The 23,580-nt window shown below is 36.4% G+C and overlaps 2 protein-coding genes across 6 annotated transcripts; both read left to right on the forward strand.

Moving 5' to 3' along the window:
* The first annotated feature begins 398 nt into the window (after positions 1–398).
* On the forward strand, positions 399–12,316 carry jam2b (junctional adhesion molecule 2b). The gene is made up of 10 exons (XM_067409398.1): positions 399–499; positions 7,178–7,243; positions 7,325–7,435; positions 7,863–8,012; positions 8,319–8,506; positions 8,674–8,782; positions 9,927–10,043; positions 10,140–10,164; positions 10,263–10,296; positions 10,394–12,316. Exons 1-10 carry the CDS (start codon positions 448–450, stop codon positions 10,430–10,432), a joined length of 891 nt encoding a protein of 296 aa, XP_067265499.1. The 5' UTR covers positions 399–447; the 3' UTR covers positions 10,433–12,316.
* A 566-nt stretch (positions 12,317–12,882) lies between these two features.
* On the forward strand, positions 12,883–23,519 carry gabpa (GA binding protein transcription factor subunit alpha). Of its 5 annotated transcripts, none has more exons than XM_067409394.1 (10): positions 12,883–13,022; positions 14,539–14,635; positions 14,758–14,902; positions 14,999–15,083; positions 15,457–15,684; positions 20,901–21,095; positions 21,189–21,242; positions 21,433–21,561; positions 22,489–22,681; positions 22,817–23,519. In XM_067409394.1, exons 2-10 carry the CDS (start codon positions 14,559–14,561, stop codon positions 23,070–23,072), a joined length of 1,362 nt encoding a protein of 453 aa, XP_067265495.1. In that variant the 5' UTR covers positions 12,883–13,022; positions 14,539–14,558; the 3' UTR covers positions 23,073–23,519. The 5 variants fall into 5 exon arrangements, with proteins under 5 accessions (XP_067265495.1, XP_067265497.1, XP_067265498.1 ...); XM_067409396.1 differs by having other exon boundaries at positions 12,951–13,223; XM_067409397.1 differs by lacking the exon at positions 12,883–13,022 and adding an exon at positions 13,232–13,439.
* Positions 23,520–23,580: the final 61 nt, after the last annotated feature.

The raw sequence follows: 23,580 nt of genomic DNA on the forward strand, positions 1-23,580 counted from the left end.
TAATGTGGCTTTGCCCCCACTTTCAATTCTTTTTCTTCAATGAAAGGTTAGATTTTTGCTAATTTTATAAATTAAAGATCAAAAGGATAAACAATGCAGATTTATTTTTACAGTCGTCTTTGATCATATTTACCAAGGGTGCTATATATACATATTATATATATATATATATATATATATATATATATATATATATATATATATATATATATATATATATATATATATATATATATATATGATAAGAAAGATAAGAAATAGGCCTAAGATTTTTAATGTTGTAAATATGTCGCTCATATGCAAAGCTGCAACACATGTCTCAGAGCATCTGCGCCGAGCTCGCGCAGCGTTCTGTCGAGAACGCGCAAACCATCTTCAAGAACTTCCGAGAAGCGAGAAACACATCAGACTCGCCACGCGCTCCTGCACCAGCCAGACAATCTGAAGATGAGCACAACACATCTACTAACCTTTCCCGCTCTTCTCATGCTGCTCTACAGTAAGTATTTTGATGATGCTTGTACCAATTTCTCAATATCTGATGCTTCATGTTGTATGTCGTGTTCTGGACGTTTAAAAAAAAAAGAAATTTTGTTTCTAACTGAAATGGTGGGAACTCTGAGGGGTGAGTTGGAAAATACAGATCCTAACTTTCATCAACAAATTGAATGTACATTTAGCCTTGTTAATAATTATATAGACTGATTTTATTTCTTCTCGACATTAAATGATTTTTAGTGTTAGCCTTGTGAATACAATAGGCTGCTACACTGAATATAAAAGCATTTACATTGCTTAAAAGATATTACAAATAATACAAAGAACATTTTATGACATGAATGATTTTTAAAGCACCATTTTGTGAATGATTTGGTTCCAATCAGTGGTTCAGGACAACTCTGTCCCCACAAAGATGGCAATATCCATAAATCCTTGCCCTTGTGGGGACATTTTTTATTCTTATAAAACAGCTTATAAATCATACTGTTATGTTTTTTGAAAACCTAAAAATGCATGTGATGGGAAGGTTTAGGGTTAGTGGAGAGAATATACAGTTTTGTACAGTTTAAAAATCATTATGTCTATGGAATGTCCCCATAAAACATGAAAACCCATGATTAGATGTGTGTGTGTGTGTGTGTGTGTGTGTGTGTGCGCGCGCATGTGTTTTTGTGTATTTTTTCAAAGAGAGATGGATGCTTTGAGGGTCTGGATAGAATGGGCGGTGGTCTTGTAAGACACTGTGTTTACACAAACTTTTTAAAAAGCATTTGAACACATGAGATCCTGAAGGTGATAAAATGTCTGTGAAGAAGCTGTCCAGATCTGAACTTCACTCTGATGTGGCAGGGACCCTTTCATGTCGCTGATGCCCCTTGACTGACTCCTTGTGTATTGGTCATTATCATGGAGATTATGGTTCCTCGGCATACCATGAGAAATGCTTGATCCCACCCAGTCTAGAGATCTAAATATATGTTTTTTTTTTGCATATTAAAAGAATGATAAATGTAGCTATAAAATGTTAGGTTAACCCTCTAATTTTGAAATCAAAGCTAGAAAAAAATAATGATTTAATATTTTATATATGTTTAAGGCTAAAATAATTTTTTCAAAATTAGTTTTCTACATCTGACTTTTGACCTTTTTTTAGGGTTTTGTCATTCATAACTAACTTTGTCCTATTAGGGTAAATTATTTTTGGCAAATTGTCTGAAACTTACCACTTCTGAAAAGAGGTAAAAAAAAGGTCTTATTGTTTCAAAAAAACATTAAAAAGCTTTTGTAAGATTCCGTTTCATCTTATAAAACTCACAAAATGTCTAAAACTTGAAACAAATTCAAACGCAACTTCACTGCCTGGGAAACCATGAAACCATGTCTTAGTGTTTCAAAAAACAACAACAACAAAAAAAACATTAACATTGTTTCTTTCTTGGAATTCCAAATCAATGATTGTAGCACAAGTGAAAATCAACAAGACTCATCTTTTTTAAGTGTAGCCCACACTTTTCACATGTAATTCGATCTTGACCTGTTTTTTCATCATTTTTGGAGCATCCCTGCTTGTCAGTGTAGTAAGGCAAATAGAAAACGGCATCTGACCTCTGGTTGTAGCATAGATCACATCTTCCAAACTGGCATAGGATAATGTACCAAAATGCCTGACTTCCACAACAATCTATGACTTATATTCTTCATCCCTGCCATCACCCTCACTGCTTCTATCCTCATTGATCTTCAACTTCTTTCTTACCATGGCCTTATTTTCTGATGCACTGCCATCACTATCATCAATACTTTCTGGAGAAGGTACAGCTTTTCCTCTCTGACCTAAAACACAGGCAAAAAGGCTATTATATTGCCTGCCAGTAATGAACAATAGTGCAGCTACACAGAAAATATATATCCCCTAAAATGACTTTTATGTCATTTATGCATAACACACAGATTCATTGGTCTTTGAGTTATTTATTTTACAAAATGTGCATTAAAAATGACCAAAACTTTAGAAAACTCATTTGAATGTACAATGATATTTTTTTTTATTGGATTTATATGTATTTTCTAGTCTAACTCACAATGGAGCCTTGACAGCATGTGACTGAACGTGTTAATGTCGCCTTGTAATGAATTTTTTTGAATATTATTATTGTATTTTTTAATGCGATTTTCTCTGCGTCACTTATAAATGACGATATACCCTAGATGGTTTTTAATGTTGACTTTCAAAATATTGATTGGCTTTATCCTGAAAACTTTCAGATATCATTCCACTAAGTGCTAGTTATGGTTGTTAAATACATTGTGGGTTGGGCTGTGATTTTAACTCTAGTCCTCTTCCAGCTGAAGGGGTTTTAAGTTACAGCAGCACAGTAAGTCTTTGTATGTCTGAGTAAAAAGACCCTCCACAGCCTTTCTCTGTCTTGTCTCATATGAAACTCAGTTCTTTTCTACAGTACACACATCCTTTGGACTATAGAAAGGGAGCTACACAGTTAAAAGGAAAGTATTTTCCCTTACTTTCCCCAGAAGTGCATGATGTTTTTCAGAGGTTATCAGACCTGGTTGGACTGCCACCCCCCACTATCCAGAACATCCATCCGTCACGTAAATTCCTACACATCTCTGTTCCTGGCACCACCAGAGTGGGGAGTGACTGTTAGTGAGTTTTCAGGAGTTTGAGGAGAAACTTCACGGTGTTTTAGTTTCTCTTCACTCTATTCCTTTTAGTTACTTATTTAATATATACAAAAAATGTATTACCCAGGGTCATAATATAGTAAAATTGGAAAAAGGTCCCATTAATTAACATTAGTTAATGCGTTAACTAACTTTAAATAACAATGAGCAATACATTTATTACAGTATTTATTAATCTTTGTTAACATTACATAATTAATAACTGTTCATTGTTAGTTCGTGTTAGCTCAGGTCCATTCAGTTATTTTAGCAGATACAATTTTTGTTTTTAATAATGTATTAGTAAATGTTTTTTTTTACATGAACTAAGAGTAATAAATGCTTTAGAAGTACTTTTCATGGTTAGTTTATGTTAGCCATTGTAGTTAAAGGTGCCCTCAAATGAAAAATTTAATTTATCTTGGCATAGTTAAATAACAAGAGTTCAGTACATGGAAATGACATACAGTGAGTCTCAAACTCCATTGTTTCCTCCTCCTTATATAAATCTCATTTGTTTAAAAGACCTCCGAAGAACAGGCGAATCTCAACACAACACCGACTGTTACGTAACAGTCGGGCTGTACACCCCCAATATTTGCATATGCCAGCCCACGTTCCCAACATTATCATTATGAAAGGCATTACACAAGGGCAGGACGTCTGGATGTGAACAGCCGCATCATCAGACTAGGTAAGCAAGCAAGGACAATAGCGAAAAATGGCAGATGGAGCAATAATAACTGACATGATTAATGATAACATGATATTTTTAGTGATATTTGTAAACTGTCTTTCTAAATGTTTCGTTAGCATGTTGCTAATGTAGGCTACTGTTGGTTAAAGTCACCATCGTTTCTTACTGTATTCACGGAGACAAGAGTCATCGCTATTTTCATTATTAAACACTTGCAGTCTGTATAATTCATAAACACAACTTCATTCTTTATGAATCTCTCCAACAGTGTAGCATTAGCCGTTAGCCACAGAGCACAGCCTCAAACTCATTCAGAATCAAATGTAAACAATATAACAGTATACAATACTCACATAATCCGATGCATGCATGACGAACACTTTGTAAAGATCCATTTGAGGGTTATATTAGCTGTGTAAACTTTGTTTATGCACTTTTCAAGGTAAGCGCGAGCTCCGTGGGCGGAGGGCACGAGATTTAAAGGGGCCGCACAGCATAAATCGTCTCATATTTAATAATGCCCCAAAATAGGCAGTTAAAAAAAATTATTAAAAAAATCTATGGGGTATTTTAAGCTGAAACTTCACAGACACTTTCAGGGGACACCTTAGACTTATATTACATCTTGTAAAAAAAATGTTCGATGGCACCTTTAACTAAAGTTAAAAAAGGAACTAACATATACACTAAAGAAATCTCATTTAAAGGAATGTTTGTGATTACTTTGTAAAAAAAATCTGTCAAATTTATGGTAAAATTTACAGTAAAATAAAAACTTTGTTTTTCAGAACTGCCATTAAAATACAGAAGCAACATTTTAAGTTTTACAGAGGAACTTAAATTTACTGTACCCCCCCCCCCCACACACACACACACATATTTCATTTAATGAAATAATTAAAATACACCAAATTTTAATGTTAAATCTCATTAATTTAACAACATTAGATGAAACATAAATACCTCATTTACATAACTGATAAGAAAAACAACAAAAAAAAAAAACAGTCATTTCAATGAGAAATTAAAGCTGCAAGCAGCAATGAAAGGGCCCTCGCACCCGGGCTCACCGCCATCCGTTGGCCTCAGAAAAACAGCGAACAGTGGCCGACATGCATGTGAGCGAGTAAATACAGGAGAATTATGGCAAAATCATGTAAAAGTGCCACACTTCCTGCTGCCAACAGGTGGCGCTATAGCTAACTGAATATTGTCATATAGATGTCTTTAGGCCAGGACTTTTATCACACATGTGAAGTTTGGGGCAGATCAGACATAGTATGCCTGAGTTACAACAGCTTCCTCTTTCATGGCGAAACATCAGACTTTGTCAGTTCGCCACGGACACGCCCTTCAATGAAAACTCAAGATATTTGATATTTATCATTGCTAAGGTCTTAAGATTAGACTGACCAAAAATGACACTGATCTGATTAAATCTCTAGGAGGAGTTAATCACAGTGTAAAACATGTAATTTCCTGTTGCCCCCAGGTGGTGCTATGACTTTAACTGAATATTGCCATAGAGATGTCTTCAGGTCAGGACTCTAATAAAGCATGTGAAGTTTGGGGCAGATCGGACATTGTATGCCCGACTTACAACAACTTCCTGTTTCATGGCGAAACATCGAACTTTGCCAGGCCGCCACGGACACGCCCTTCAGTGAAAACTCTAGATCTTCGCAATTTAACATCACAAAGGCCTTTAGATTAAACTGACCAAATATGATGTTGATCTGATTAAAGCTCTAGGAGGAGTTCGTTAAAGTACAACGTCTGGAAATGGCAAAAACTGCACAAATTTTGCAAAGAAAATTCAAAATATCTGACTTCCTGTTGGTTTTCAGATTTCACTCCAAGAGACTTTTTTGTAGATATTAGGCTGTTAGATGTGTGTACCAAATGTCTTACCTGTACGTGAAACGTAGTGTCAGGGGCACTTAGTTGAAATTTTTTAGGTGGCGCTATCGAGCCATTTTGCCACACTTAATCCTGAAACCCATATCAGACGTAAATTTTCACCACTTCTGACGCATCTGCAAAGTTTCGGTTTTCGAGTATGTTTCGGCCCTTAAAAAAGTGATTCACCTTACATGGCGAAACATCAGACTTTGTCAGTCCGCCACGGACACGCCCTTCAATGAAAACTCAAGATCTTTGCAATTTAACATCTCAAAGGCCTTTAGATTAGACTGGCCATATTATGATGTTGATCTGGTTTAATCTCTATGAGGAGTTAATTACAGTGTAAAACATGTAATTTCCTGTTGCCCCCAGGTGGCGCTATGACTGTAACTGAATATTGCCATAGAGATGTATTCAGGTCAGGACTCTAATAAAGCATGTGAATTTTGGGGCAGATCAGACATTGTATGCCCGAGTTACAACTACTTCCTGTTTCATGGCGAAACATCGAAATTTGCCAGGCCGCCACGGACACGCCCTTCAGCGAAAACTCTAGATCTTCGCAATTTAACGTCACAAAGGCCTTTAGATTAGACTGACCAAATATGATGATCTGATTAAAGCTCTAGGAGGAGTTCGTTAAAGTACAACATGTGGAAATGGCAAAAACTGCCAAAATTTTGTAGAGAAAATTCAAAATATCTCACTTCCTGTTGGGTTTACAAGCATTGCACCCAGGGGCTTTTTTGTAGGTATTGGGCTGTTACATCTGTCTACTGAATTTCATAACTGTACGTGACACGTAGCACGAAGGGCACTTAATTGAAATTTTGTAGGTGGCGCTATCAAGCCATTTTGCCACACCTAATTCTGAAACCCATATCAGATGTAAATTTTCACCACTTCTGACGCGTGTGCAAAGTTTTTGAGAATGTTTAGGCCCTCAAAAATGTGATTCATTTTGGAGAAGAAGAATAATTGGCTGAGCAATTCCAATAGGGTCCTCACACCATCGGTGCTCGGGCCCTAAATATCATATGTGAGGTGTGAACACACAAATCTGTGAATGTCTGGGAATTTTACCGTAAAAATGACATGAAATGTCCCATTAGATCTATTGCAGTTTTTTACTCTATATAGTTGGCTAAGGCAATGTACCGCTAACCAATAAACGTTTTTACTGTAGCAATTTTTAGTCTTTTACTGTCAGTTTATTTTTACTGTGCAAGTTATATTAACAGTGTGTGCCAGAATTTCAATTTGTCCTCAAACAAAAAATGATGGGGCAAACTATCATTCCCTATTTCTACAAACTAAGTCTGCTGTTATAAAAATGCTGTGGGAGTGTGTTACAACATTCATGTGTTTGTTTGTATCTTTTCTCTCCTCCAGTTCCTAGCTCAGATCCTGTTACTGTCACTACAAGTAAAGCAAAAGTGGAGGTACATGAAAACACAAGTAAGTTACTTAGTCTTCAGATAATCAGCTGGATGTGCTTAAAAGCTTTCGGACTTACACTTTATCTGTTCTTTGCAAAAGATGCTGTCCTTTCCTGTGAGTTCAGGACAGAGAAAGAAACGAACCCACGTGTTGAATGGAAGAAGAGGGGCAAAGATGTTTCATATGTTTATTTTGATGGTGATTTTACAGGTGGGTTGTTGTTTTGCCCATTCCAAAATGTATTGCAACCAATATTTATTAGTTTAGATATTTTATGAAATCTTTTAAGTGTGTCAGTTACACCACTTGTGGCAACAAATGACAATCTTTTGGGTTCGGTCACATCAGCAAAATTTTGCAAGCAAAAAAGGCCCATTTTCAGTAGTGTAGCAATGAGTGCAGCTTTCTGTTGGTCATTGTTGAACACAAATCTGTGTATGGAAATCTTTCACCCTCATGCGAAACTCCCAATCGCTCAGATTCCTATTGACATGACTGGATTTTGCCCTTAAACTTTGCCGAACAATGGTAAATGTGACTGCACCTTAATGTGTTTCAGTGAACATTTGTTCTGCAGTACTTCTGTTCACGAATATTTTTTCTTCACAATGTTCTGACTTAGTCTCACCATTAACAGGTTCATTTAAGGGTCGTGCGTCCATCGATGGGGCGACAATGACCCTCCGTGGTGTTACACAGAAAGACTCAGGAGTGTATCAATGCGAAGTCACAGCTCGCCAAGACAAAATCAAGCTGGGGGAGATCATCGTCACCCTCAACGTGCTTGGTGGGAATTAAAATATTTGTAGTATTTGAAGTATTTTGTACTCTTATTTTCATTATTTACAAATGCAGTTAATGATACAGTCTTAAAAATACATGTTCCAAAGCAATGCCATAGAAGAACCATGTTTGGTTCCCCAAAGAACCTTTCAGTAAACAGATCTTAAAATAACCTTTTTTTTTTCCGAGTCCGACAAACCTTTTTCAACTATAAAGAACCTTTATTTTTAAGAGTGTGTTCATAACTCTTTGTCTTAAACATAAATAATCTTTCTATCAATGAGCTGTATGATCTGTCTTACATGTACAGTGCCGCCACATGCGCCATCATGTGAGGTCCCAGAAAAAGTCATGAAAGGATTTTCTGCGGAGCTCCACTGTAAAGACAAACTGAGCGTTCCTGCTGCCACCTACAGCTGGTACAAAGACAACAAACCACTTTACACCGGCAATCATCAGGAAATCCACTACACCCTTGACCCCAAAACAGGGACTTTGGTTGGTGTAGTGCTATAATCTCTTTCCATCACAAACATGTATTTTGATAAAAACACTGAACTTCCTGTTGCCTTTTTCTTTTGACGGCTAACAAATGCTGTTTATAGTTTGTCTTTGATGCATTCATGACATGTGTGATTTACACTGTTTCTTTTCCTTTTGTGAAGAAATTCAAGACGGTATCAGAATCTGATGAGGGTCAGTATCGATGTGAGGCCTCCAATGGAGTGGGGGCACCTAAAAGCTGTGCAGGCCGGCATATGAAGATAACTGAATGTAAGTTAAGTACAAATTGGTGATTTAAAGGGCCACATAATGAGAAATCAATTTTACTTGATCTTTTGAAATATTGTCAAAAGATTAAAATGAAAATGTAATCTTAAAGGTACGGTAGCAGAAAAAAAACCCTCATGTTGTGTTGATGTTGACTATATTATTTTCATTTGGGTCTTGCATTTACATTTATTTCATACTAAGTATAGTACAAAATCAAATCCATTAACATTTACTGACATATCACTTGAGGCTTACTGATATAAATATTATAATGAAACAATTTTATATTGCACAATACACATTTCTTATTATTAAGCCTAAAATGTGTTTTAACACAATTTGAACTGTTGTCTTATTATTAGTGGGGATAGTATGAACACTGTAATATCAGTTTTCAAATGCAAGATATTTAAAATGTACCTTAAGTATACTTGCAATGGTTCCTTTTTAGCATAAAATATACTTAAGTATATCTTTAGTTGGACCGCAACTCTACTTCTGTATAACTAAAGTGTATTAAGTAAAAAATTAGTTGTTCCAATTTAGCAGACTTTAAGTATATCAATTTAATATAACAAAAGTACAATTGCAAATATGTAAATGTATTTATAGTATACCAAAAAATATTTGTAGTAATTTCAAAATTATTGTTTTCCCTTCAAGTTCCTAATTAAAACCCAGTAAAAACCTAAATCCCTGTATTGCAAAATTTTCAGGTCAGTAAGATATTTTTTGGAAAGAAAATTTTCAGCAAGGATGCACTAAATTGATCAAAAGTAACAGTAAAGACATTTATAATGTTGCAAAACATTGCTGTTTCAAATAAATGCTGTTTTTTGTATTTTCTATTTATCAAAGAATTCTAAAAAGTGTTTTATCAGTTTCCACAAAAATGGTTTTGGACATTGGTAATAATAAGAAATGTTTCCTGAGCACCAAATCAACATATTGAAACATTGGAGACACTATATATATATATATATATATATATATATATATATATATATATATATATATATACTTTTTTTTTTTACTATTTTTTTAACAGTAGAGTTTGGGTTAATTTTTACCCCAGCAAAAACACATTATAGTGTAATAAAAAAGTGCATACGATCCCTTTGAATATCTGTTTGATCTGTTGCAGTTGAGCTCAACATGACCATAGTCATAGCATTAGAAGTGGCAGCGCTCCTGTTGCTTCTCTCGTGCTGTGTGGCCATCTGTCTGTGCTGCAGACGAGGGTGCTGTCGATGCTGCCGTAGTGAGTGCTAACTTCATTCAAAACTAACAGAGTCTACAGTATATGAACTTACTATACCTGTTGATAAACTAACATAAGTCTTGCATTTACCAACAGAGAGTAAAGCAGAGACAAAACAAAAGTAAGTCTTTTGCAGCACTTTTTAATGCACTCTAACCTATAAGAATAACACATAACAGACCATTAGAAACTAAGTGGTTATTTCTCTTCACTTTTCAGCACAACAAAAACCAACTATAACCCTCCAACAGATGTAAGTCTTAAAGTTTCCTATTTATAACTCACTAGTCAAATAAGACAGTAATAGCACTGTAGAGATTTCTGTTTATAATGTTCATTTCTCTCCACAGCCGAGACACTACAAACATACACAATCCTTTGTGCTTTGAAGAGTGTGCACATTTTGGACAGCACCATGCTGACAGAAGTAAATTAAAGTGACCTCAAATGGCTAGAGAATGAAATATTACATCAAATCTGCCTCTTATTTGCTCTTATGGGCTATGAGCAGAAAACTCACGCCCCCTGGTGGTGAGGTCTGATTACAGCTGAACAATCCACAACAGACTTAAATTTAAAGTATTAGTTCACCCAAAAATGAAAATTCTGTCATTTATTACTCACCCTTATGTCGTTCCACACCCGTAAGACCTTCATTCATCTTCAGAACACAAATTAAGATATTTTTTATAAAATCCGGAAAAGCTACTGAAGACGTATTTAAAACAGTTCATGTGACTACAGTGCGACTTTATTCAACAATATCTAGTGATGGGCGATTTCAAAACACTGCTTCATGAAGCTTCAAAGCTTTATGAATCATTTGTTTCAAATCAGTGGTTCAGAGCGCCAAAATCACATGATTTCAGTAAACGAGGCTTCGTTACATCAAGTGTTTTGACACTTCAATAGTTCATGTGACTTTGGCAGTTGGATACATGCACCTAACCACTGATTCGAAACAAAAGATTCATAAAGCTTTAAAGCTTCACGTGTTTTGAAATCTCCCATCACTAGATATTGATGAATAAATTCGTTATTTTGTTGTTTCTGGCCCACAATTCTTGTCACTTCATAACTAAGTTTGAACCACTGTAGTCACATGAACTGTTTTAAATATGTTTTTAGTAGCTTTCTGGGCATTGAAAAAGGAAATGATCTTGCTGGCAATGGAGGCCTCGCTAAACCATCGGATTTTATCAAAAAATATCTTAATTTGTGTTCCGAAGATGAACGAAGGTCTTACAGGAGTAATTAATGACATTAATTTCATTTTTGGGTGAACTAGCCCTTTAATCTTTGCTGTTTCTCTTTTACCACTGTTAGATGTTTTTATTTTTTTATTTGTGTTCATTTATTTTGGACATTATTATTATTATTGTAATTGTCTCATATAAGTTTCACTTCAGACAATCTAGTGTTTATAGATACTGTACAAAAGTTGCACTATTGCATATTAGATTTGTCCTACGCAGGTTACAGGTAATGATTTCATTCACCAAGTCACTGAGCATAAACGCCCAACTACAGATGTGATGGTCCACTTGATTTAAGTGGAAACAAGCTTGACTTGTCTCAGGATGTCTTTAAAGTCTATTAATCATCATACAATCAATGTTAAGTAGAATTTTAATCACAGACACCTTGAATGGTTCTTCATGTTTCAATAAGTGTCATCAGTTGTCTGTTGATGGGTATTTCATAATGAGAAAAATTACCATCATGTTGTTCAAAAACCTCTGACTTTCTTCTGTGAATCAAAAAAGATGTTTTGAAGAACTGACTTCTACTGTATGGACAAAAACTGAGACATTTCTCAGAATATCTTCTTTTAAGTTCCACAGAAGAGAGTAAGTCATTCTGGCTTGGAACAATAAAAGTGAGTAAATGACAGAATTTTCATTTTTGGGTAGCGTGCACAGAAAACCAAGAGAAAGAAAGTTCCTTTCAGCAACCCAATACAGATTGGCACACTTCTCTTTTAATAACAGAAACAGGCTTAACCAACAGAAGCAGAATTTTCATTAGACATGCATAATGAAAACCAAACAATCCACCATAGAGAACACCACACTATCTCTGTAACACCTTCTAGACCGAGTTAAACAATGTGCTTGAGATTATTTAACAGCTTGGTTTAGCTGATTTGTGGTTCAAATGAACCACAAATCAGGTCTTTTGTTACAAATGAAGCAAATGCAAAATTCAGACTTAACTGCAATATTTACTCTTTTTACACAGAATAAATGACTGTAGAATACACTTTCACTGTTAAATAAAGAAATACAGAAATCAGTTTTCCATGTTGTTTATTTAATCATTGGTTTCAAGAAATAACAGTCACATTCAAAATCACTTCTTTAAACATACAATGTATATGCAGGGAACATTTACTTGAAGTGTCACAGGACTGTAGTGTCAATCAGCTTGTAGAAAATCAAAACACTCTTTAGAAGAGAAAGTGCTTTATTCGCCAAGTGTGCACAAACACTCAAGGAATGTGTTGTGGTTTCCAGGAGCAAGACAGAAAAATGAAATAAGAATAAAATAAATACAAATCCCCTAAATACTACAGGCTACATAAAGATGAAATAAACAAGGCTTATTGTACATATGTGCACATTATGTAATGTATAAATATAAATATGTATTTACGTATTTATCTAGTAATAACTTTGAGATGATTTCGGTTCAACACTTTCGGTTATCTGCCGCTGGCTGTTATTTAGCCCAAATAAATACCCATATATATATATTATGATATTATACTGTGGAAAAACTGCACAGAGTGGGGAGTACATGTTGCTGTCAGTGGGCAGCGAGGCCTCCTGCTCATCCCCGCCCCCAATGCAATGTTGACCAAAAACCAGCATGAACATTCGCTCAACTTATTAGCACACACACTAAACTATAGCCCTTGACACCCAGCTTTAGTCCGAAAAAAACTCCAACACAGCACTTACTGAACGGGATAAAGAGGTACGTTGAGCCGCGATACTAGTTTATCTGAGATAAACGCGGACAGAAATAAGAATGTTACAAGTGTGTGAGGTTATAAGCGTGTCAGTTTTCCCGCTTTCTGCGCGAGCTAACTGTTAGCATCCTAAGGGGAAATAGAGCTAGCTGGAGTGCTAACAGAACTGACAATAACCCAGCCCTCTCACGTCCGACAAACAGTAGGTAAAAATATCAGTCTATTTTCTTCTGGATCATTTGAAAGACGTCTATTTTATTGAGAGATGTTGTAGACGTTTATAACTCGCTCGTAAGTGAACAGACGCGCGAGTTTTGGTCAAAGTTAGCGCGAGCTGTTCGCGTGAGCAGATATTCCGTTCAACCAGGCGTGTCTCTCTTGTCTTTCGTCAGCATAAGCTAAGCAGCTAACAAAGAGGCCAGGTATACATACATATTCCATCCATGATTGTACCTGCCGTTGATATTATATTCCGCACGAACCGCATAATTAAACACCGTGATGTTTCCGTCCGTTTCTTCAGTCGCACGGCTGTTTTCGGAAGTCTGTCAGCCGCCGTGACTTCGGCCAGGATTTCCGGCTGCTTTTACATCTGCCCTTCTCTTGTTTTGTTTCCGTTTCTTCCATTTCCGTTTTAACTTTCCAGAATCAAAAGTCTTGATGTATAGCTACCCCTGAAAGTTTTAGAAGTTTTAAAAAGTCGTCTTTTACGCCCAATTCTGCGGTTATATTACGAAACCCAAAAGCATTCCAACATGGCAACTGCGTTTGTACCGGTTCGCGCGTCGTCTTCCCACCCAGTCGTTGGTGGAAATAATATTAATAAAATATTGCGTTTAAATCTACACATTAAAATTATAAATGGATTGACCAAATGAAATGCATATTTTATAAATAAGTGCGTCTCTTGTGTTTAATAAGAGTGCTAATGTGGGGAAAATGTCATTGTGGGCCTGTACTCTACAAAAGCCTCGGTGTTGCGTGAGAGTTTATGAGACTTCTGAGTGCGTCAACCCGACTCTTTATTGCCTTTGGGACAAATTTAGATGTTTTATATAACTAAACTGTTGTTTAAAATGCTTAAAATAATGTAAAATAAACGCTTCCTATTTTTATTTATAAGGTTATAAGCATGAGTTAATTTGGTAACACTTTACAATAATATTTTATTTGTTACCGTTAGTTACCATAAACTAACAATGAACAATACTTCTACAGCATTTATTAATCTTAGTTGATGTTAATGTTCAACGTTTGCTAATGCATCTGTTAACTAACATTAACAAAAAAGGAGCAATTATATTATTAACTACTTTAACTTTAACAAAGACTAATAAATGATGTAAAAATCAAATGTTTGTTGTTAATTCATGTTAGATAAGTAATGTTAACAAATGAGGCCTTATTTTAAAGTGTTACTGATAATTGTACACTTTGTGATTAAATTAATTGCAAAAAATATTTTGTCCTTTTCTTTACATGTTGTATTTTTTATTTGTTTTAAATGCATTCACTTCATAGTTGGACAAGGAGTTGTAGGGATGTCAAAAAGTGAGACAGAGGAGATGATTGAAATTGAGATTGATGGACGGGAGAAACAGGAGTGTCTAGAGGAAGGGTAAGTGATTTCTCTGTCTTTCTCATCCTTTTTTTCCTCTCTGTGATATATTTTTTGAGGAATCATCTCATTGAGCAATGTGTATCTTGTGAAATGATCTGTTTCATTTGACCATATGTCAGGATTGAGGAGCAAACCATCACAGCAGCTGAACTGATCACTCAAGACATTGACATCAATGAGCCGATCGGTAACCTGAAGAAGTTACTGGAGCCTCGTCTTCAGGTCCCGCTGGATGGATATGACATTTGTCTGCAGGACATCCTAGTATGTGCTGCTTTGTTAATGTAATCTTATTTGAGCGCACTCATTGTATTCATTGACAGCTCTTCACTCCCTGTCTCTGCTTTTTTCCTCATGTAGCTGCATCCTGATCACAGCCTGTTCGATCAAGGAGTGAAGACAGATGGCACAGTACAGCTCAGCGTGCAGATTGTCACGAAACAGGGTAACAGTTTACAATGATCTCATATTGCTGTTCGACAAATCTAAACTTGTCAACATGCCTTTCAGACAACTGAAAATATTTGGTTAGTTGACACGTCCTGCAGTGTGACTTGCAGTTTTAAACTGCACTTTGCTAATTCTTTTATAATTATGCATGCAGCCCTTATGAGCCCATATTGATTGAGAGACTTTGTTACACAATGGACCATTTAAATTGAGCTAGTGAAGGTAAAAAGGTGATTTGAAAATAGTGAAATATCTAGATAAAATACTAAGATACATCTTGATGAAAAAATTATGTGACAACTACCCATTTACAGCCATAATAAAAACAAACAAACTTGGCTAGCTTGTGGGTTTGTGGTCTGTTTTAGGTGAAGAGAAACTGAATATTCTGGAGATTGTGAAACCAGTGGAGACTGTGGAGGTGGTGATCGATCCAGACGCGGCTGCTGGCGAGGAAGCCCATCTGGTGGAGGACGGACATGTAATTGCAGTGGAGCGAGCAGCCATTCCTGATGAGACTTCAGAGCAGGTGACCCGCTGGGCGGCCGCATTGGAAGGCTACCGCAAGGAGCAGGTTCGACTGAACATTCCTTATGGTGAGTTCTCTATTGATATTGTCCATTGACCATGTTTCAGAGTTAAATGTAATTTTTTTAAAGATTTTGTAAAAGATTTAGGGTTGGTAAGATCAGTAAAAAAAAAAATTTACTGTTTAAAAAAAACTGTTTTCCATTTAATATATTTTTAAATGTAATTTATTCCTGAATTTTCAGCAACCATTACTCCAGTCTTCAGTGTCACATGATTCCTCGAAAATCATTCTAATATTTTGATTTGGTGCTCAAGAAACATTTCTTACTCAATGTGGAAAATGGTTGTACTGCTTAATATTTTTGTGGAACACATGACATCTTTTGTCTTTGCTGTCACTTTTGATAAATTTAAAGTAGGGATGCACGATACCATTTTTTTTAAAGAGCCAAGTACGAGTACCGATATTTTTTTTTTTTCTGGTACTCGCTGATGCCAATGCCGATGCCTGTACATTTATCAATTTATCTCTTTTTATTATTATTATTATTATTATTATTATTTTTATTTATATTTATTTATTTTTTGGTGATGTTGCAGTTTTCCAAGCACAACACAGTGAGACTAATGAATGTAGGACAACTTCTTTATTATTACTCTAATGAAAAAAGTAATACATTTTTATGTGCTTGTCACAAACTTATAGAACAAAAAATTAACATTGTCCAATAACCTTCAAAGGGCATAATTACCAGTGTGTATATATAATTGTTGTTATACAAAAAGAAATTTACAAACAAACTCAGGGCTCAACGCTTTTTTCAAATTTTTTACTTGCCCCGCCAAAATTTTCACTTGCCCTACAACAAAAAATTAATAAAGTAACAGAAAAGAATATGGGCCTATAAAATAAGTTATGTTATTGTTTTCGTTGTTTTTGATACATGTAACCTTAGTAAATAAGGTTGACACCAAAAGCTACTAGATTAACTCACTTAAATTTGAAATTACAAACAACAAATACTATAGAGATACAAATTAACTAAACTTTTTCAGATACAGTAGGTTTATATACCACATATACATTTATTTAACATCTTTTGTTGTTTTATTAACATTAATGACAAATATTTAATTAGGCTACGGTCCCTTTAAGACCGAATCCATGGATACTGACACAGATCCTGTTTTCACCCAAACGTTTACGTCCACTTAAAGGGTTAGTTCACCCAAAAATGAAAATTCTGTCATTTATTACTCACCCTCATGCCATTCCACACTGTAAGACCTTCATTCATCTTTGGAACACAAATTAAGATATTTCTGTTGAAATCCGATGGCTCCGTGAGGGCTCCATAGGGAGCAATGACATTTCCTCTCTCAAGATCTATTAATGTTCTAAAAACATATTTAAATCAGTTCATGTGAGTACAGTGGTTCAATATTAATATTATAAAGTGACTAGAATATTTTTGGTGCGCCAAAAAAATAACGACTTATTTAGTGATGGCCGATTTCAAAACACTGCTTCATGAAGCATCGGAGAACAATGAAACAGTGTATCGAATAATGATTCAGATCGAGTGTCAAACTGCCAACAGCTGAAATCGCGCGACTTTGGCGCTCCGAACAGCAGATTCGATACACTGATTCATTGTGCTCCGAAGCTTCCTGAAACAGTGTTTTGAAATCGGCCATCACTATATAAGTCGTTATTTTGTTTTTTTTAGGGGGAACCAAAAATATTCTCATCACTTTATAATATTAATATTGAGCTACTGTACTCACATGAACTGATTTAAATATGTTTTTAGTACCTTTATGGATCTTGAGAGAGGAAATGTCATTGCTCCCTATGAAGGCCTCACAGAGCCATTGGATTTCAACTAAAATATCTTAATTTGTGTTCCAAAGATGAACGAAGGTCTTACAGGTGTGGAGCAGCAGGAGGGTGAGTAATAAATGACAATTTTAATTTTTGGGTGAACTAACCCTTTAAGCCATAACCGACTGTATTTACATGAGATACTCCACACGATGGACATTTTGACAACTATGTGCATTTGACCATTCAGGCGCAAGGAGAACCGATTGCGCGCTATCTGAGAGAACTGGGATCACGCGCAAGAAAGAGAGAGAGCGTGCTCGCGAGAGAGAGCGCTTCTGGTCTGTCATTCAGCGCGATTCCGCCTATCCCGCCTTCACTAATCGATAACGAATTGTGATTGAAAGCATGCAGTTCGCAATGTGTCATTACTAATTTTTAAGTATTTCCACACCCCTGAGGCTGACATTGTTTCTGCTGCTGCCAGAGTCTATGTGCATGGAAAATGCTGTCAGTTATGTCATGTGAGGTATCAGTCTTTGGTATCGGGGATATTTTTACAAGTACGAGTACAAGTACATGAGCTCGGTATCGTGCCGATACCGATACTGGTATTGGTATCGGTATTGGTGCACCCCTATTTCCACATGGGGAGGGAGCGTTATCCATGGGTGATTTCCCATGGACCACGCACCCTCTATGGCAAAAATACTATCATAAATTAGGTTAGTGGATAATTCAGCAGCTAAACTTATTCTAGAAAAATCATGAGTGCACAATATTTTTTATTTAGTGAAAAAATACATTTAGTGGGGAACAAATAAAAGGTCAAATGTTCTGAATTGCTCTTTGTATTGTTATAAAATACTTACTAAAATACTGTTATAAAACAAGTATATATAATATATAAAATATATATATATATATATATATATATATATATATATATATATATATATATATATATATATATATATATATATATATATATATATATATATACTATAAAATGAAAAGACATTTCTTTCAAATGTATAGTGCAGCTTTTTAATGAGGCAACAACATATGATAAATAGCACAGAATAAGAAAGGCTATTTATAATCTTTAATTGCGCAAGTTTTATAATATGAAAGGCTCCAATACAGAGCCGCACAAAGCGTTTATGTGCATCCCGTGCGCAGAATGATGCGCTCGAAGCAACATGGAGTCAGTGTGTAGCGCTTCTCAGTGAAAAGTTCAAAGCACAAAGGGAAGAGATATCGATGCTTAGTGTATTATATCTATGCAACAGTTTATTGAGCCTTTTCTTTTAAGTTTTATATTTCAGTTACTGTGTGCATGAAGAACAATTCATAGTAGGGCTGAAACGATTCATCGAGTTACTCGATTAACTCGATTACAAAAATTCCTCGAGGCAAAAACTCTGCCTCAAAGCCTCGTTAAATTCATATGACGCGCACTATACGCGCAGGGATCTGATTCACACGGACCGTTGTTCAATGTTCAGGGAGCACACTAGCCTGGGTGCCAGCCCGAACCCCGCCCACAACATTTTTTGGACGGGAAGTTCGGTCTGGACTCGATCCATTGTGGAGTAATTATGCTCGGCTCCCAGAAGGCCGAGCCAATCAAATTGCCAGGACGGGCTTTAATCGATGATGGTCAGGCTATCTGCGGTTACGTAACCACCCACGTCATCAAAGCGCGCTTGGGTTGAATTGGTTTTCACCAACGATGACTGCAGCTGGAGAAGTAAGATGTTTAGATTCCGCTATCACGTCTGTAATAAAAGAAATCGACAGCGCATTAATTTTAAAAGACGAACAAAGAACCGCAATCAAGGCATTTGTCGATGGGAAAGATGTGTTTGCCGTCCTTCCAACGGGATTCGGCAAAAGTTTAAGTACAAGTTCAACATACGTCACTTACTGCGTTGCTCTGATTGGTTGTAGGTCTATCCAATTGAGTGCAGAGTTTTTTTTTACTGGTTCGGTTAAGACACGCCCCATAATTCAAGTGCAATGGAGCAGTATCAGACTCACATTCTGCCTAGAATATGAGTATGACGAAGTCAGGCTAGGAGCACACCATAGCGCGTGACATTTTGAATTTAGTTAGCGCGATGGCGGAGAGTAAAGATAGATATAATGTTTAGCTTTGATGTTTTTAAGTAGTAAACGTATTCACGTTCAATTGTAAGAGAGTATAGCCTAAAAAAAGAACCCCTTCACACACACACGCATGCACCCTCGTCTCTCTCACGCGCCAGTCAGACCAATCGTGGCAATGCATCACATATGCTTAAACTTTTTATGTAGCCACGCAACAATAATTTCAGCATGCATTCACTGTATACACAGGGACGTGATGTTGTGACGCGATTTTTCGAACGGATGCTTCACCTAAAATGCACCGCAATGCAAGTGATGCAAGCCAAATGCACTGTTCTATTGAAAATGATTGTATGTAGGCTATTTCTGCCGTACCAAACTGCAATGAAGCAACTGGTCTGACTGGGGCGTCACTCTTCCTCACACACGGCATGTGTTTTTGTTCTCAGGTGGGTAATTTGCAGAAGGTGCAATCCTTTTTTTGTAATGTTGTATTAAGACGACAAAACTAAGGCCAAATGGCCTTTACGATTTAAGTTTGTATTCATAGTTTTACATGTTATACATGTTTTACAGTAAGTTGACTTAACTGTATTGCTATATAATTGTTGGCACTGGCACTTATAAACACTAAATGGGTAAAAATTGCAATAAAAAGGCTTAGTTTTGGAGCCAAATGTTGGAGTTGGAACCAATACCTCTGTTTTTTAGAAATAAAAGCCAAATGCTTGATCATTATCCGATTAATTGATTAATCGATCGATTAAGTGCTAGATTAATCGATTACAAAAAGAATCGATAGCTGCAGCCCTAATTCATAGTTCTCTCTATTCCAGTGTTGTGATCTAACAGACACCTGGGTAGAAAGATGACATGATTTAGAAACAGCAATAAACTCCAGCAAGATAAAGTCCTTTTATGAAAAACCATAGACCTTTATCTACAAATAAAGTATAATAATGGGAACTTTGATCTTGGACTGAGTTTTATCGTGTTACTGTCGTAACCGAATGTGACACGCTGTTTGAATGCTGAATGGAGAATGACTGAGGAAGGATGAGTTGCCATTTAACTTTAACTTTAACTTTAACTTAACTCAGTTTTCATTTGTACCTTACATTAAGCTATCGCATGGCTTTAGAACACTTGGAATATAGTGCACAAAAACTTAATGGTGCTTTACAATGTTTTTATACAATAACACAGAATAGTACGCACAACATCGGACGTCACTCAAAAGCTGCAGCTGTGGTGGGGATGATTTTTGGTGTGGCAGCATGCCACGGCAGAATGAATGTAATGGAAACACTGCCTTCTGATGAGCTTTGTGTGTCTTTATGTCAGACCCGGTACAGTGGACAGCAGATCAGGTGATCCACTGGGCAGTTTGGGTTATGAAGGAGTTCGGCATTGAGGAAATGGAGGTGGGTGGCATTCACATCCCTGGCCGCCAGCTCTGTGCTTTCAGCCAGGACGAGTTCCTCCAAAGAGTGCCCAGTGGAGAGATCCTGTGGAGCCACCTGGAGCTTCTACGCAAGTGTAAGTTTCACAAAGAAAACGGAGTATTCTCAGATGCAACCTTCTCTATCACAAAATTTTTAACCAAATTTCAATCTTTAATGCTTTGTGCAGATGTACTTGCGAGTCAGGATCAGGGTCAGGAAGCAACAGTCACCATTGATCAGCGTGAGTACCAATAGATCCTGAATCTTCAACAAAAGCACTTTTTAAGTAGCTTCCTGAATAACACTTTATATAACCTGCACATGACTGTTGCTTAAAGGGCAGTTTTGTGTCTCCCGGCAACGCTTAAGTTTTTCGATGAAAGGAGCATGTGTTAGTCTTCTGGGTAACACAGTGTCTTGATATTTTCCAGCTGTGCAGATCATTCCTGCCCCCGTGCAGCAGGCCACACCCACAGCCATTAAGGTGATGAAGCACAACAAAACACCCCGAGCCCCCCGGATCTCAGGAGAGGAGCGCAGCTCCCCTGGCAACCGCACAGGTACAAGTATAAAAGCTCAGGTTTATCAATATTATTATGTTTATTTGATATAAATTAATGTAAGTGGTTTAAATGTTATTTATAAATGCATTTAATTTTTCAGTATAAATTACATCATTATAAGAAATATTATACAATATCATTCATATATATATGATGATGAAATTAGTAAATAATCTTTGAAATGCCACCTATATAATGTACACTACTGCTCAAAAGGTGAGGTCAGTATGATTTAAAAAAGAAAAAAGAAATGAATACTTTTACTCAGGAAGGACACATTAAATCAGTCAAAAGTGACATTATTTTACATTTTACATTGTCACGTTGAAAGACTTTTACATTATATATTTCAAATAAATGACTTTTTTACATTGTTATATAATATTTCAAATAAATGCTGTTCTTTTAAAATTTCGACTCATAATAAAATAGAAATTTCTCATCATGGTTTCCACAAAAATATAAAAATTTGCACCAAATCAACATATTAGAATGATTTCTGAAAGATCATGTGACACTGAAGATTGGAGTAATGGCTGCTGCTGAAAATTCAGCTTTTATTATTAATTATTAATTATATTAATTATTATTAATTAATTATTATTATTCATTTTTAGCATAAGACATAAAATGTCAGCTGGATTTTTATTAACTAACATTAACAAAGATTAATAAACTGTAACACTGTACTGTAACAAATGTATTGCTCATTGTTAGTATATGTTAATACATTAACTAATGTTAACAAATGAGACCTTATTGTAAAGTATTACCATTTTAATATTTATCTCAGGTTTGTAGAGTAATTTACAATGGCTTTGAACACTGCTCAACCAATCAGAATTAAGAACCGGAATTATCTTTTATTACTAACTAATAAATGATTGTCGAGTTGATTTATTAATTTGTTGTGTGACCTCTCAGGTAATAACGGTCAGATTCAGCTGTGGCAGTTTCTCCTGGAGCTGCTGACGGATAAGGACTCCCGGGACTGCATTTCCTGGGTGGGAGAGGAAGGCGAGTTCAAACTCAATCAGCCTGAGCTGGTAGCTCAGAAATGGGGCCAGCGCAAGAATAAGCCCACCATGAACTACGAGAAACTAAGCAGAGCTCTCAGGTGTGGATCACTTCCTCTCTAGTTTAGGTCGATTTTGAAAAGATGCAACTAGTAATCAGCAATATATATTACTGTTTTAGAGAATATAAAATTTCAACAAGAACACTATCCATCAATCTCATCTTCTCTCTATAGGTACTACTATGACGGAGACATGATCAGCAAAGTGCAGGGTAAGCGCTTTGTCTACAAGTTTGTGTGTGACCTGAGGACTCTGATTGGATACAGCGCTGCAGAGCTCAACAACCTGGTAACGGAGTGCGAACAGAAGAAACTCGCCCGGGTGCAGCTGCATGGCCTCGGCCAGCCCGTCAACACAGTCACGCTGGCCACCGCCACAGGGCAGCCAGTCACCACCGTCACTCTGGCTGCAGTAGAGAAAGACAGTTGAGGAGGGAGTGGCTTGCTACTCCCAGCCAATCAGGAGACAAGTTTAAGATGGGAGGAAACCGGGTTAAAAACATTTGACTTTGGGCAGGGAGGGAGACAGCGGGTTTGTAAGCAGATGTGCGCTTTGTTACGAGTGTGTATGTATGTTTGCGTGTCCTTAAAATGCTTAGAGAGCGAATGTGTGCGTTTGTGTGAGAGACAAGAACAGATGATCATGTATGAGCTTTCGGTTTTTGTATGCTTGTTCTCTGACTGCAGGGTAGCATCGGCTAAATTTCCATTGTATATACTCTATGTTTTTGATAGCCATGTGGGCAGTGTATTTTGATATTTTCCATTTGTAAAGGATCTTTTCTTTTTTATTTTTGAGTGTCCAATTCCCTCAAGGTGAGGTACTTTTTACTGTCCACCAGAGGGCAATAAAGAGACAGTTGGTTTTTGAATTGCTGGAGTCTTGCATAATACAGCGGACAATTAAACGCCACTTTTTCTTGTTTTGTTCACAAAAC

This window comes from Chanodichthys erythropterus, chromosome 14 (genome assembly GCF_024489055.1).
Source record: "Chanodichthys erythropterus isolate Z2021 chromosome 14, ASM2448905v1, whole genome shotgun sequence".
Lineage (NCBI taxonomy): Eukaryota > Metazoa > Chordata > Actinopteri > Cypriniformes > Xenocyprididae > Chanodichthys > Chanodichthys erythropterus.

Excerpts from the sequence above, each read along its gene's own strand:
- gabpa (XM_067409392.1), top strand. The coding sequence starts at position 14,412 with ATGAGGCCTTATTTTAAAGTGTTACTGATAATTGTACACTTTGTGATT. Across the intron at positions 15,084-15,456 it reads GCAGATTGTCACGAAACAGG|GTGAAGAGAAACTGAATATT; the intron begins GTAACAGTTTAC and ends GGTCTGTTTTAG. Across the intron at positions 21,243-21,432 it reads AACAGTCACCATTGATCAGC|CTGTGCAGATCATTCCTGCC; the intron begins GTGAGTACCAAT and ends GATATTTTCCAG.
- jam2b (XM_067409398.1), top strand. The coding sequence starts at position 448 with ATGAGCACAACACATCTACTAACCTTTCCCGCTCTTCTCATGCTGCTC. Across the intron at positions 7,436-7,862 it reads TTTTGATGGTGATTTTACAG|GTTCATTTAAGGGTCGTGCG; the intron begins GTGGGTTGTTGT and ends CACCATTAACAG. Across the intron at positions 10,297-10,393 it reads ACTATAACCCTCCAACAGAT|CCGAGACACTACAAACATAC; the intron begins GTAAGTCTTAAA and ends TTCTCTCCACAG.